General features: G+C 38.6%; 1 protein-coding gene across 4 annotated transcripts in view; it reads left to right on the forward strand.

Annotated features, from left to right (window-relative positions):
* Nucleotides 1-16060, forward strand: part of taf2 (TAF2 RNA polymerase II, TATA box binding protein (TBP)-associated factor) — a 105093-nt gene that overhangs the window by 64883 nt on the left and 24150 nt on the right. For all 4 annotated transcript variants that reach the window (XR_006311495.1, XM_043688977.1, XM_043688976.1 and 1 more), the window contains exons 21-22: nucleotides 595-664; nucleotides 8858-8967. Coding sequence is in view for 3 of the 4 variants with exons in the window: in XM_043688977.1 (XP_043544912.1) it covers nucleotides 595-664; nucleotides 8858-8967 (180 nt within the window). In the remaining variant the exon portion in view is untranslated. The remainder of the gene's footprint in view (nucleotides 1-594; nucleotides 665-8857; nucleotides 8968-16060) is intronic.

The raw sequence follows: 16060 nt of genomic DNA on the forward strand, positions 1-16060 counted from the left end.
TAAATAAGTCAAGCTGATTTCTACATGTTATCTGAGTGTTTAGAGTTGCTTCAGGAGTATGTAAGAATATGAATTGTGTTTTGCATTAGACGAAGAGCCCTTCAAGAAAAGAGCTATGTCGAACATTTGTAAGAACAAACAAAGATAACAATTGCGAGCCCCTCTTGACCACTGCACTATTTCAAATCATCCAAGTTGCCAATAACGAATGCTACTGGAATCTACATTTGACACTTTATAAAAGCTGTTTTTTATGAAAGTTTTAATGCTGCTTAAACTGTTTCCTGTGGCATAGTATAAAGTTCAAAAAAAGCAAATAACAGTAGAAAAGATGATGTGTTTGGTCTACAAGCTGAGACATTTTATGGATTTGTAATTTTATAAAGGTGTAGGTTTCTATTAGTTCTTTTTCATGCAAACTTTTTAAAATCAAATTACTGGCTGTTCTTTTGAGCCTTGGTAAATCATGATTTTACAGAAATATTTTACAATTGTCTCTGAAACAATATGCTTTATGTGTTTACTGTTTTGAGTTTGAATATTTTGATTTTGGTATGTCTGACTTTTAAGTTCTTCATTAAAATTTCCCCTCAGTGGACAGGAGTACTGAAGAATTGCAGTGGTTGCTGGATCTTGTTCAGAATGATGCTGTGCCTTACATAAGGTGAGTCTTACTAAACCAGTCCTATATAAATCTGTAATCTTGTGGTCTAAACCAGGAAAAACGTTTCTTTAACATTTCAATGTAATTTTGCTTTATAACTGAAGTATTCATCAAAATTATGAAATATTAGCAATAGTGTGGATACATTTTATCTTCTAAACTATTTATTTATCAGTTCATTAATATTTCTCCTTAACTCACAGTTTTCATTTGTATGCAAGATAATCACTTTTTGTCTTTTTTAAAAAATATATTGTAAGATTTAGATTTCTCTTTATTGGAGTGGGGCCAAAATGGGGTCAATACTGCAGGAATTCAATTTCTATGAGGACTGAGAGTGGGCTTGGAAAACAAAGTACGAGTGAGTTAGCGATCAAATAAATGTGTTGTTACAGTATATCCTGGCCTGACTTGTACTTTTTCATAGTCTACAAAACAACAAAATAGAAAAGACCACATTCTGACAAGTGAATTGCTGTAACCAAAATGAAAAATGTAGAAGTGAATTGCTTAGAATGTGACACTCTATACATGAGGGAGTCCAGCCTGTAAGTATGTCCTTGAATTTCTAGGTACCTGAGGTTTCAGTTCCTTGCCACATTCATACTTAGAGCGCTCTATCTTCAGCTTGCTGATATGTTCTATTGAAGCTCATTGTTAACTTGAGTAACAAGCACCTCACACTTCAATTCGCAGTTTTGTAGGGTGCCAGACTCGCCATTGAATTTAATAATTCACTTTATTGCCTATGCCTGTGTTTTGTTTGCTTTTCTTTAACTGTTTTTGGTTATTTTCTCCTGTTCCACTCTGTGTTTTGATTTCAGGTGGCAGCTGTTCACTGTTCAGAATTGTTATGGTGAAGAAGGAGGCTCCTTCAGCCTACCGTGATTACATAGTCACTCTGAGCATCTCGACTTTTTGTTAATCTCCTGCCTTTTCCCGTAATCCTGTACTTTGTTTCAATTTAAATTATAATCTAATATTCTCTTGAATGCCTCAATCCAACCTGCTGCTTCCTCAACCTCTGACAGTGCATTCCAGTTATTAACTACCCACTGTGTGAAAAAGTTTTTTTTCTCACCTTGCGTTTGCTTCTTTTTTAGAGTACTTTACAACTGTGTCCTCTTGTTCACAATCCTTTTTATGATGAATGATCCTGTAATTCATTTTCCGTGGACTTGTCTTTCATTTTTTTTGCTTTATTCCATTATCACTCCCTTTGATCATCACTTTGACATCCATTTGACTCCATTTGCCATCAACCTTTGTGTAACTTAACCTCTTTGCCTTTTCATTTTATCAAAGGTTTTCCTTTTTGTTCTTTGTCCCAAGCCCCCTCAATTTCACTTGCTTAAGTGAAAATTACTTGACGTGAAACCTGAACTTTGTTCACGCATTCTGTCAAACTTTTTTTTTCAACACTTCTGGTTTTAGTTCAGTGGTTCATTATCAAGCTGTTTGAATTTCCTAATTATTTTGCGAAGCTGTGATTCTCTTTGAGCAGTCTCCAAGCCAGCAAGCACTATGGAGCTATTCTGTCCTGTATAATCCAGCCTTTTATATATATATGCTGGTTTGTTGACTGGTCCATCCAATTACTGTAGCTCATAGAGTCATAGAGATGTACAGCATGGAAACAGACCCTTTGGTCAAAGTTGTCAATGCTGACCAGATATCCCAACCCAATTTAGTCCCACCTGCCAACACCAGGCCCATATCTCTCCAAACTCTTCCTATTCATATAACCATCCAAATGCATTTTAAATGTTGCAATTGTACCAGCCTCCACCACTTTCCCTGGCAGATCATTCCATACACGTACCACCCTCTATGTGAAAAAGTCTCTCATATCTTTCCCCTCTCACCCTAAACCTATGCCCTCTAGTTCTGGACTGCCGCACCCCAGGGAAAAGACTTTGTCTATTTATCCTATCCATGCCCCTCATAATTTTGTAAACCTCTATAAGGTCACCCCTAAGCCTCCGACGCTCCAGGGAAAACAGCCCCAGTCTGTTCACCCTCTCTTTTTATAGCTCAAATCCTCCAACCCCGGTAACATCCTTGTAAATCTTTTCTGAACCCTTTCAAGTTTCTAAGCATCTTTCTGATAGGAAGTAGACCAGACTTGCATGCAATATTCCAACAGTGGCCTAACCAATGACCTACACAGCTGCAACATGACCTCCCAACTCCTGTACTCAATACTCTGATCAATAAAGGAAAGCATTCCAAATGCCTCCTTCACTATCCTACCTATCTGCGACTCCACTTTCAAGGAGCTATGAACCCGTACTCCAAGGTCTCCTTGTCCAGCACCACACTCTAGGATCTTACCATTAAGTGTGTAAGTCCTGCTAAGATTTGCTTTCCCAAAATGCAGCACCTCTCATTTATCTAAATTAAACTCCATCTGTCACTTCTCAGCCCATTGGCCCATCTGGTCCAGATCCTGTTGTAATCCGAGGTAACCCTCTTCACTGTCCACTACACCTCCAATTTTGGTGTCATCTGCAAATTTTCTAACTACACCTCTTCTGCTCACATCCAAATCATTTATGTAAATGACAAAAAGTGAGGACCTCGCACCGATCCTTGTGGCACTCCACTGGTCACAGGCCTCCAGTCTGAAAAACAACCCTCCACCACCACCACTCTCTGTCTTCTACCTTTTGAGCCAGTTCTATATCCAAATGGCCAGTTCTCCCTGTATTCCATGAGATCTAACCTTGCTAACCAGCCTCCCATGGGGAACCTTGTCGCACGCTTTACTGACGTCCATATAGATCACATCTACTGCCCTGTCCTCATCCTCTTTGTCACTACTTCAAAAAACTCAAATCAAGTTTGAGACATGATTTCCCCCACACACAGCCATGCTGATTATCCCTAATCAGTCCTTGCCTTTCCAAATACATGTTCATCCTGCCCCTCAGGATTCCCTCCAACTACTTGCCCACCACTGACAAGGCTCACTGGTCTATAGTTCCCTGGCTTGTCCTTACCACCCTTCTTAAATAGTGGCACCACATTAGCCAACCTCCAGTCTTCCGGCACCTCAACTGTGACTATCGATGATACAAATATCTTAGCATGGGGCCCAGCAATTGCTTCCCTAGCTTCCCACAGAGTTCAAGATGTCACCATCTATTTCCCTACATTCTATGTCTTCCATGTCCTTTTCCACAGTAAATACTGATGCAAAATACTCAATTATCATCTACCCCATTTCCTGCAGCTCTACACAGAGGCCAGCCACCTTGCTGATCTTCGAGGGGCCCTATTCTCTCCCTAGTTGCCCTTTTGTCCTTAATGTATTTGTAAAAACCTTTTGGATTCTCCTTGACTCTAATCGCCTAAGCTATCTCATTGTCCCCTTTTTGCCCTCCTGATTTGCCTCTTAAGTATACTCCTACTGCCTTTATTGTCTAATAAGGATTCACTCGAGCTCTCCTGTTCTTTCCTCGTAGCCTTCCAATTTTTTTCTCAAGTATTTATCCAATTCACATTTCAAAAAGAAAGAAACATTTGCACTGATAAAGCACTTTCATGACTTGCAGATAAATCAAAATACTTGCAGCTAATGAAGCACTTTTGAAATGTAGTCATTACTGTATAACATTGGAACATTGATCTAACTGCACTATCCTTTCAGGCCATGCTTTCTAAATTCATAACTAATTGTTTGCAGATTTTTACTCCTTTGCTTCCTTTGGTTTCTTGACTGGTTACCCTTCGTATTGACAAAATCTTTCCCCGTTTTTGTCTACTGAAATATTTCATGATTTTAGTAAAGAACTATTTAATCTTCTCTACTCTAAGGGAGCAGCCCCAATTCTTAGGTCCTAATCCCCTTAATTATTCTGGTAAATCTTTTGCATCTTCTCTAAGGTGTTGATATCCTCCTGTAATATGGTAATCAGAACTGTACACAGCACTCCATCTGAGACCATACCAATGTTTTAGCATAACTTTCTTACTTTTTAATAAACCTCTCCACTTGTCCTGCCATGTTCATAGGTTGGTATATATGCCTCTAATCTCTCTGCTCCTGCATACTTTTAAAATTATAAAATATATATTGCCTTGCCTTATTCTTCCAACCATAGTTTATTTCTTCACATTTGTTAATTTCATCTGCCTATCTCTGCTTTCTTCAAGTCATCTTGCAGCTTTCTGATATCATTACCACACTATAGGAAGGATTTGATTGCATAGGAGAGGATGCAGACGAGATTTACCAGGATCCTCCTTGAACTGGAGGGTCTGGGCTGAGAGTAATAGATTGGATAGTCTGGAACTGTTTTTCTTGAAACAGTGAAGATTGACAGGGGGCCTGGTAGAGCTGTTTAAGATATTGAAGGGCATAGATAGGGTGGGTACAAAAGCATTAACAGAGGAGTCAGTAACCAGGGGACATAGATTTGAGTTAAGAGCTAGAAGACCAACAGCACAGTTAAGAACTTTCCTATTCAATTACAGGAGTCTGGAATTCATCATCATCTGAAAAGGTGGTCAAGTTAAAAACTCTTCTAACAATATTTAGATAGTTACTTACGTTATCTTGACTTCCAGCTTTTGGCCCAAAGTCCGAGAGAGAATGTTTAGTGTAGTCAGATCTTTGTTGACTGCCACAGACAGGATGGGCTGATGGCTACATGTCTGTGCTGTAAATGTAGAGGTGACATTTCTAATTTTCATGTCATCTTTTAACTTCAAAATTGTGCCCTCTATACCTGAGCACGACATTATAGAGTCATGGAAACATAGAAATTTAAAGTACAGAGAAAAGTTCTTGGGATCATTGCGACTACACCGGTCACAATTAACCACCAACTATTCCAATCCTATTTTTTTGGCTCATTGCCTTGTATGCGTTGGCATTGCAAGCCCACATCTGAATACTAAAATGTCATGAAGGTTTTTTGCCTCTACCACCCTGATACCTTTTCCTCCCATCTCCCTTTAAACATTTTGCCTTTTACCTTAAAATACATAGTAAAATGAGCAGAGCTACCAAAACGATTGCACATTTCCCTTCAACCTGAAAAACAATTGTTTACTGCTTTAGTGAAATTGCTTTTTTAACTCAATTGGCTTTGGGTATGTGGAAAAGGAAGTTTAGGTATTTTGCCTGTACCACTTCCATTGTTCTATTTTTGTCTAGTTATGATCATTGCCTGCTGTTGTCAAAGTAAAATTGTCTGCATAGTATGTTTTTTATTGTGTTTCTTTAAAGGATCATTCTTTAATGTGCTGTTACATTTTGAAAATGTTATTTTGGTGGCGATGTGTTTATTCAATCTTGATTTTGAAACTCTGTTATCCGCTCATGGGATTTTTGTCCTGACTCTTGCTGTGACTCTTCCTGATCAAAATGATTTATTTGGCTGATCTTTTCCACTGCTGAAAGTGCTGTGTATTTGTGATTGGTCACTCCACACAAGTGTACAGTATGTATAAATGTATATACATACAAATTTCAACCCTATGGCATACAAGTAATCTCATTAGGTGAGTAATCCAAAGGCCCTAATGTTCTGGTGACATGGGTTTGAATCCCACCATGACAGTTGGTACAATTCGAATTCAATTTTTAAAAAATAGTTAGTGAACCTGGTGGTGACCATGCAACCATTGCTGGTTTGTCACGAAAATCCACCTGAATCACTAATGCCCTCCTAAGAAAGAAAATCTGCCAACCTTACTTCCTCTGGCTGGCGTGCAAGACCCTACCTACTGCATTGTGGTTGACTCTTACCTGGCCCCCATAATGGTATAGCAAACTCAGTTCAAGGAAAATAAGAGATGGACAACAAATGTTGGTGCACCATAAATTGCCTCATCCCATGAATGAATAATTTAAAAAGAAAATGCTTGAGGAGGAGGAAATGACAGGCGTGGATGGAGAAAATGTAGCATAAGAAGGTAGGCAGAATGAGTGACATCAAGCCCGTGGTATTGGAGGTGGTATATTGACATGGATAGAGCATTGGCTGATGGGCAGGAAACCGCAACGGGGATGAGTGGTAACTTTTTATTCAGTGGGGTTCTGCAGGAATGAGAACTGGAGCCGTAACTCGGACCACAATATATATTAATGACTTGGAGGAAGGAAGCAAATGTACTCTAGCTGAATTTGCAGATGACAGATTGCAAGAGGGATGCAAACCTTCTTGAGAGGTTAAATAAATTGGCAAAGTATTGGCAAATAGAGTAGAATGTGAGAAAATGCAAAGTTCATTTTTGAAGGGAGAACAAAAGAACATTATTGCTTAAATGGGAAAAACTTGCAGAAAACTGCAGCAGTAGGGCTTAGGAGTACTTGTACACGAAAATATAGAAAGCTAGCACATAGATACAGCAGGTTTCTAATTTTAAGGGAGTTGGAGTATAAAAGGAGTGAAGTCTTATTGCAATTCACCAGGTGCTGTTGAGACCACATCTGGAGTGCTGTGAGCAGTTTTTTTTCCCTCAATTGTTCAGGGCAATATATCCTTTTATTGGAACCAGTTTCAGAGAAGGTTCACTAGGATGATCCCTGGTAAGGAGGAATTGTCTTATGAGCCAAGGCGAAACAGTTTGGGACTCTATTCAGTGGAGTTTAAAGCAATGAGACATTATCTCCTATGTGATTCTTAAGGGGCTTGACAGGGGATGCTGAGGGGATATTCCTCCTCAGACAGTCTCAGAATAAAGTGATACAAATTTAAGACTGATAAGGAGGCATTTCTTAGGGTTATTTCTCTTTGGAACTCTTTACCATAGAGAGCTGTGGTGGCAGAGACCTGCATATATTTACGGCTGAGAGAGATTCTTCACCATTAGAGGAATTGAGGGTTATGGGGAAAGTGCAGAAATGGATATGAGGAACATTTGATTCAGCTCTGATGTACTGTTCTATTTTGCCTTTTTCTTTCTGACGCTCAAAGATTAAAAGCAAGCTTCATTCTTTGGAAAATATGCTGTTTTGGTACAAGTATAATTTTTAAGCATTTTGACGAAGTCACTTGCCAAGAGAAGAGATGAGCTTTTTGCTTCCAATGAAAGCATCTTTGATACATATTTGATAGCTTTTTCTTTCAAAAAAAATGAAGAGACTTCTGTTTATATAGCTTGTCCCTGTCATTTTCTCAACAGTATTTCTTAGCCTGGCTGATTCATATGAAACATTCAGCATCAGTGAATCAGGCCAGGTATGCTTTTATGCCTTTGGAAGCTAAGTTGAATAATTAGTAAAATCTGTTTTGGATTATTTTGTTTTCTAATAAAAGGTCTAGTATAGTGTTCTGTTACCTTCACAAGTTAAAGGCTTTCATTCGACGCGCTTGATAAAAACAAAGCCAAGGTAAATAAGAAGGATTTCCGGTTAATTTTCTGGAAATGCTAGTTTTCAGTTATTGAAAGGGTTCAATAACAAAGAGATCAAAAGTTTGTCTGCAATGAGTGATTTGAGACTGAGTTAACTTCTCAAGCAAAATAAACTTTATAAAAGAAATGTATAGAAAGTGGACTTAAATATTTTGTTTATTTATTCACTCATGGGATGTGGGTGTCGCTGGCTGGCCAGCATTTATTGCCTGTCTCTGGATGCCCTTTTGAAGGTTGGGGGGTGAGCTGCCTCCTTGAACCACTGCAGTTCATCTACTGTGCTTGACCCACAATGCCCTTGGGGAGGGAATTCCAGGATTTTGACTCTGACTGTGAAGGAACGGTAATTTATTTCCAAATCAGGATAGTGAGTGCCTTGCAATTGGTGGTATTCAAGTGTATTTGCTCCCCTTGTTCTTCTTGGTGGAAGTGGACTTGGGTTTGGAGGGAGCAGTGTAAGGATGTTTGGTGAATTTCTGCAGTGCATCTTTTAGATAGTGTACACTGTTGCTGTTGAGCATTGGTGGTGGAGAGAGTGGATACCTTTAACAGTTTTAATATGGGCATATAATAATGTGGAGTGTTATTTTTGGTTAATAGCAAATAAGGCATCAAGAGAGTAGTGGTCCAGCTGCTGCAATCAAAGATAGTGGACCTCTCAACTAAACGCCTAGGTTCACTGATTTTAGTAGTAATGATTTGTTTCCTGTTATTCCACCATTTTTCATTAATATTCTTGCAGAATATGCTTATTAAAATTTATTTCCATTCATATGATTCTGTTGTCATGGATACATCTAAATCCTGTTGTTTTATATATTACAGGCATAAGGTTTTGAGTATGCTCAATAAAAACCCACCTTTCACCAAGAATACAGACTCTCCACTGTGCAGTGAGGCCCTGGTGGACCAGCTCTGGAAGCTAATGAATTCAGGTATATTTAAAATCTCTAAAGACTATTAGCAGTTTCTATCATCGGATTATCTTTTGTGATACGTTTTAACAAACAATTATTTGACATAAGAGTTAAAATAAAAAACAGATGATTTGTGTACTTGAAAGTATTTTTTATTTTTAATCCAATTAGAATGTTTCATATAAAGTTAATTTGTGATCTGTTGTGCTTATTTGGTGCTAAGTTGAAGTCAAGTCTGTGCATGTAATAAACTGTATATTTAGAAATCATGCATTGTAAAACTGAAGTATTCAATCTTGTTTCTGATTTTTTATGAAAGTGGTTTGAGAATCTATCCGTTGATTCGCATTCAAACGTGTACTTTGATAATTGCTGTCTTTAAGCTTCAAATCCAACTAAAATAGTTTCTCGTATAAAATACAACAGCATTTTTTTTTTCAGTTGTGTTCTTTTATGATTTGCTTCGTTTTAAGCCTCAGCACAATGGCATCAGTGGAAATTTAAAGCCATTGACAGGTTATTTTTAGATCATTCCTTCAAAGTATGACAATTTATTTCTATTCTTCAAATTTGAGTATTTTACGAGAATTGTATTGTTTGTGGTGTTTCTTTTGTTCAGACTTATTTTCAGAAAAAATATTTCTAAAGCTGCTGTAAATGTGTTGATTTCATGGTCTGGCAGTAAAAATTTTTTTAACTCATTAACTGTGATTTCTGATATGCTCAATAAAAGTGTCAGTCATTTAGGGCACTAGAAGTTCTGGCTAACTTTAGTTTTTAGTATATTATGCTATGCAAGTCTGTTCCAGATGTTTTTTCTTTCAGTATAGAGACTTTCAACTTGAAGGACGTAGTTGCTTTGAAGTCTGTTTGACTTTAGAACGGACTATTTGGTTTGGTTAATGGTTTCATAGCTGTACAGAATTATAATCCGAGATGTAACAAAGAATGGGTTTTAATTTTTTGTAATGTCAAAGCTGGCTTAAGTTAAAGTAGAACCAAATGTATTGTCACGTTTTGGGAACAGACTGAATTAAGAGTTTGGGAAACAGTCATGACAGACTGCAACTTCTGTAAAAATATTAATTGGTTCTAAGAATTATTCTGTATTATACTTGCGATGTAAATGTCAGGTAACTTTAATATCCACCCATAGAAGCTACTATGCGTAGCCATATGCTGAGGTGGAAAATTGACCTACATTTTCAGTAGTTTGGTTGTATAAAAACCTTTGATTATAAATAACTCTCCATGTGCAGTTGCAATGATTACAGCAGTATGGTTATATATGCCTGTGAGATTTCTTTGTAAGACAGAAAACATTTGTACCCAAGACAGGTGGTGATTCTGTTTACACTTGGAATCAGGTTTATCAGCGTTTCTGATTGCTATTACAGCCAATACGATTATTATCTGAAGTAATTGCTTCCTTCTTTGAGTCACCCTTGACTGTACCCTCCTTTTAAAATGTTTTAATCCGGTCTTCCTTACCCACAGCTGGAAGGCGATTGAAAGAAAATCATAAACTGAAAAATAACAATACATATAACCTTGCACTTTTTGAAAAATTATTTTAATGGTCTTCTGCCAGGCTCTGCACAACAGTTAAGACAGGTAGAAGAAAAGTCTTGCTGGAGTACATATTTTGTTAAGAGAAAGTGAGGACTGCAGATGCTGACAATCAGAGTCGAGAGTGGGGTGCTGGAAAAGCACAGCAGGTCAGGCAGCATCCAAGGAGCAGGAGAATCAACGTTTTGAGCAAGAGCCCTTCATCAGGAATGAGGCCTGATAAAGGGCTCTTGCCCCAAATGTCGATTCTCCTGCTCCTCTGATGCTGCCTGACCTGTGCTTTTCCAGCACCCCACTCTCGACTCTATATGTTTTGTTAGACTGGTGGCATTCAATGTTGAAACCAGATAGTCAGTCAAGATCTTGCATTTTGAAAAAATCTTTAGTTAGACCTCAGCAATAGCACATCTTATGGTGTTCTGTTGATTTTCTTTCTACTTATTTCACTTGAATGTTTCCTGGTTTTTGCTGTTTGTACTTCTATGATGTTATTACTGAAATTCACGTTTGAGGATTCAGGGTTTGTTGATGTGTGTTACATTTGATCAGTATGAAAACTAAATCTGTTCCAATAAGTTGCCAGATGTAATTTTGAAATATTTGAAATACTAATATTAGAAGTTTGTACAGTGTCGTGATCCATGATTTGGCAATTGGCTAATAACAGCAGTTCTGTTCGTGCAAGATATTTTGCATGTTCAGATTAAGGAATTAGAATGTTGCTCCATGTAAAATTGACCTGAAATAATAAAATATTGCATTATAGAGATACTAAAATGACAATATGCCTTTTTATTCCAATATTTTGCTATAATTTTTTATAACTTTTATCACTTGGAGGTCGCCACTGATGATGTTACCTAGCCAGGTAATGAAACGTCTGGATATCAAACCTATAGCTCAGCGAGCAAACCTACACCCTAAACTTTTATAAAACTAAGCTCAATAATTGATAGTAAATTAATAAATTTCAAGCTGCTTGTGAGGAGAAATAGTTCCAGAATGCATCAATAATAATTCAATTCTTATTGAGTGGTTATACTTGGGAGGGAAAGATGGCATTAAGGGTGCGAGATGACATGCCCACTGAAAATAATTACACAAGTATGCAAAAGTTTGAGGTAAAATGTGGGTAATAATCAGTGGGTCAGGCAGGACCTGTGGAGAGAAACTGAGTTAATATATCAGTAACCTTCTTTATAACTGAAGAATGGTAGAAATGGAATTGTTTTGAACAAGTAAAAGCTTGCAGAGGGAGAAGAACAGAAGGGGAGTCCTGTAATAGCTGGAGGGCAGGAGTAATTAAATGACAAAAGGGCTTGTCGTAATGAGTAAACAAACAGTGCTACTTACATGAGTTATACAAGGCTGGATAACAATTGTCCATATGCAAAGTGAACAAATAATGAAATGAGAAACCATGAACCAGCTGAAAAAACAAACTGAGTGGAGAGTATGTAATGATCTAAAATTATTAAATATAACGTTGAGTCCAGAAAGTTATAGACTCTGAATCAAAAGGTGAGGTGTGATTGCATTGCAGTAGGTTGAGGTCAGAATGGAAGTAAGGTGGAAAATTAAAATGATCATGGACATGAAACTAGTCATGCCTGTAGGTTGAACTGAGGTGTTGTGCAAAGCAGTCAAAGAAGACCCCATAATGAGAAGGGAATACAATAGCATATCTTGAAAGTACAAGCAAATTATTGTTTTATTTGGAAGGGGTGCTTAGGGCTTTGGATGAGGAGAGAGGAGTTAAGTATGTAGTTAAAATACTTTGCGTGCATGCAAATTTGCAAAAGGAACATTACAAGGAGGGAAGCAGGGAGTAGTGTTGGGGCTGACAGGAGTGCACCAGAGAAATGCTTTCAAATGGTGAGTAGAGCGAAAGGGAAGATGTGTAAAGTGGCAGAAATGGTGGGCAATGATTCGTTAAATGTGGATGCTGATAGGGTATAGGTTGGGAGCAATTAGAACCCTATCTTAAGGAGGGGAAGGGTTGTGAACAAAGGTTCAGGAGTGGGGGGGGGGGGGGTGGATTTGGCAGCTGTTGAGGAGGACTTCTTGGTTGAAGAGAAAGAGGTATCAAAAGTGTTAATATAGAAGGTTGCTTAATTGAAACTGGTGCAATGGAATTTAAAAATGCTAGGAAAAGAATCTTCAAAGGAAGCATGTTGTGAGAAAATGTAGTCAAAGTATTTGTGGGAGTCCGTGCCAAGTTATGAATATCAGTCAATAATTTAGGATTACACATTGAAATGAAGATAGAAAATCAAGGAAGGGAAGGGATGAAGTTCGAGGTTGCCCAGTTTAAGGTATAGTTTATATCATTTTGAAAAGAAAATTAACTTGCCAATGATTTGGTTTTATTGCTGATAGGAATACTTGTGGAGAAATAAAACAAGAAATAAAACAAATAAGTGCGTGACAACTGATTAGAATATTCGACACTGTGAGGAAGAAGGGTGTGCCTAATTAATATTGCAGCTTTCATTTGTACTGTTGGATTACAATGCTGACTGCAATCATCCTTCCTTAAACTTTATGAAATTGTAATGGTTTTAATTTCCCCAACTTTTATTATACAAAATGAACATTCTGAATTTATGATTAATATTTAATCCATTTCTGTGCTTACTAATTGGTGCACAGATTTTGTTACACAGCTTTGCATCAAACATGCTGGTATTTGCTAATTTGGAGAAATAGATTGCAGGCATTTTTATGCAATTCATAAGGAGACATTCGTAAGGAGCCAATAATGTGCTCCTGGTGCTGCGACAGCAGCAGAAAAATCATAGACTGTCTGTTCCTGCACTGAGCTGATAACTTTCTCCAGTGATGCGTCATGAGCTGTTTTGTGTGTGTCCAACAGCACTTGAATTCTCAGTGTCAGCGTTCAGTTGATTGGCCATTTTTTTTATGATCAAAGTTGCTTTGGTGTATCAAGATCTCTCTCAGAAATTCAAAGTTGAAGAACTTGAAAAAACTTGGGCAAATATGAAGAATGACATGAGTGTACGTAGCATTTCTTGGATGTGAAGTTCCCAGCTTCTTTTGTAACTCAATTTTTAAAAATATAATTCTTCGTACTTTCTGCTAGGGAACTGCACCAACTGACAGAATCAACTTGCTGTGCCAAGCTTGGAGCTTTCTGCCTCTGGAGGAAGAAAGGCAATTGAGAGGAACCATCGAGATGTTCCTTTTCCCTTGAAAATTTAAATGATATTTTTGCGGCCTCTGCAAAAGGTTACTTCTGGTTATTACCAGGGCAAGCACTTAGCATCAACTTGCATACTGAAACCAGAAACAGCAGATCCAGTCCAACTCCCTTGGCAATGTTTTCATGACTAACTTTTAGCCACTGGCAGGACAGCTCCAACAGAGGTGTCAATACTGTGATATGGATTTTGGTAGGAATGCAATGCTGGGAATTGTTGAGATTTGATTCATGCAGTCACTGTCTGGATACAGAATAAATCATTTCTGATTGAGATGATTAGAAATCCCTTCACTTGAAGGGTGGTAGCCTATGGAGTTTTGCACCATAAAAGTTTGTGGAGGCCAAGTCATGAACGTATTTATGAAAGTAGTAGATTTCTGGAGAACAAGGCATCGTTGGATATGAGAAGTGAGGAGGAGTATGGCTTTGAGATAGAGATCAGCCATGATCCTATTGAGTCCAGAGCAAATGCGATGGGCAGAATGGCCTATCCTTTCATCTATTTTCTAAGTTTTAACAAATATAGGTAAGCAAACATTGCTGACGACCAGCTTCTTGAGTGTGTTGGAAATGCACTCTCCAGGCATCGAGAGGCTGACTTGCAGGTAGCCTGTAGGCTTTTCGGAGTTGAGGTGTTTTAATTGCTGGAAGTTTCCTAACGTCTTAGTTGCTCTTTTGGTTATTTATACGGGTTGTCCTGTTCAGTGTGTAATCAGTGGTAACTCCCAGGATGTTGATAGTGGGAGCTGGGGCTTCAGCAATGATAATGATGGTTTGATTTTCTCTCATTGGAGTCAGTCTTTGCCTGTTACTTGCTACTTGTTGGCCAAAAGCCTGGCTATTATCCAATCATTGCTGTGTTTGGACATAGACAATTCAGAGCCTGAGGAGTTGTACTGAGCATTGCACAATCATAAGCGAACACAATCTCCAGTATAGCTCAGCCGCAGCCATTACTGACAGAGCTGACTGAGTTCTGTTATCCGCTCAGCCTGCTGATGAGAAAACCAATATGAAGGAAGAACATTCTTGAGCATATTATTACAAATCTACCTGTTACATGTTAAGAGTGACAACCAGGCAGTATTTGTGAAGCCAAAGATCCTTCATATTGAGGGTAATCTCCAACGTATGCTGTTGCACAATCTGTGCGCTAAATTAGGTAGACTTGGAACTAATAAAGTTATATAGTTTGCGTGTGCAGCACGGAAACAGACCCTTCGGTCCAACTCGTCCATGCTTACCAGATATCCCAACCCAATCTAGTTCCACCTGCCAGGACCCAGCCCATAACTCTCCAAACCCTTCCTATTCATAGACCCATCCAGATACCTTTTAAATGCTGCAATTGCACAAGCCTCCGCCACTTACTCTGTCAGCCCATTCCACACACACACACACACACACACACACACACACACACACACACACACACACACTACCTTCTGCGTGAAAAAAAGTTGCCCCCTCAGGTCTCGTTTATATCTTTTTTCCCCCTCACCCTAAACCTGTGCCCTCTAGTTCTGGACTCCTCCACCCCAGGGAAAATACCTTGTCTGTGTGGTTTTGAAATCAAGTGGATGTAATTTTAACAGGTGTCTTATTAGAACAGTATATTGTGACAGAGTTGGAAGCAGATAAGAAGCAGTTAAGAGAAAGGGGGTTTAGTTGTGATTAGTTGTCTAATGTTCACTTTTAGAGTTAAAAAATAAGTTGATGTCATTTTCTTTAAATACTGGAATTTGGGAGTTCTGTCACTCATTTTAACAGATTGTGAGACAATGTGAGCTTTTCTGGGTAGTTGGCTTATTAACAGAGGGGTTCACCGCCATGTCGTAACAGTTCATCAACAGTCACAGGTGAGGTGCCGGAAGACTGGAGTTGGCTGTCATGGTGCCACTGTTTAAGAAGGGTGGTAAGGATAAGCCAGGGACTATAGACCAGTGAGCCTTGTCAGTGGTGGGCAAATTGTTGGAGGGAATCCTGAGGGACAGGATGTACATGTATTTGGAAAGGCAAGGACTGATTAGGGACAGCCAACATGGCTTTGTGCATGGGAAATCATACTTCTTCAAAAAAGTTTGAGAGACAACAAAGAGGATTGATGAGGGTAGAGCAGTAGACGTGTGATCTATATGGACTTCAGTATGGCTTTCAAAAGGTTCCCCATGGGAGGCTGGTTCGCAAGGTCAGATTTTATGGAATACAGGGAGAACTAGCCATTTGAATACAGAACTGGCTCAAAGGCAGAAGACAGAGGGTGGTGGTGGTGGAGGGTTGTTTTTCAGACTGGAGGCCTGTGACCAGTGGAGTGCCACA

Source organism: Chiloscyllium plagiosum, chromosome 4, assembly GCF_004010195.1.
Source record: "Chiloscyllium plagiosum isolate BGI_BamShark_2017 chromosome 4, ASM401019v2, whole genome shotgun sequence".
Lineage (NCBI taxonomy): Eukaryota > Metazoa > Chordata > Chondrichthyes > Orectolobiformes > Hemiscylliidae > Chiloscyllium > Chiloscyllium plagiosum.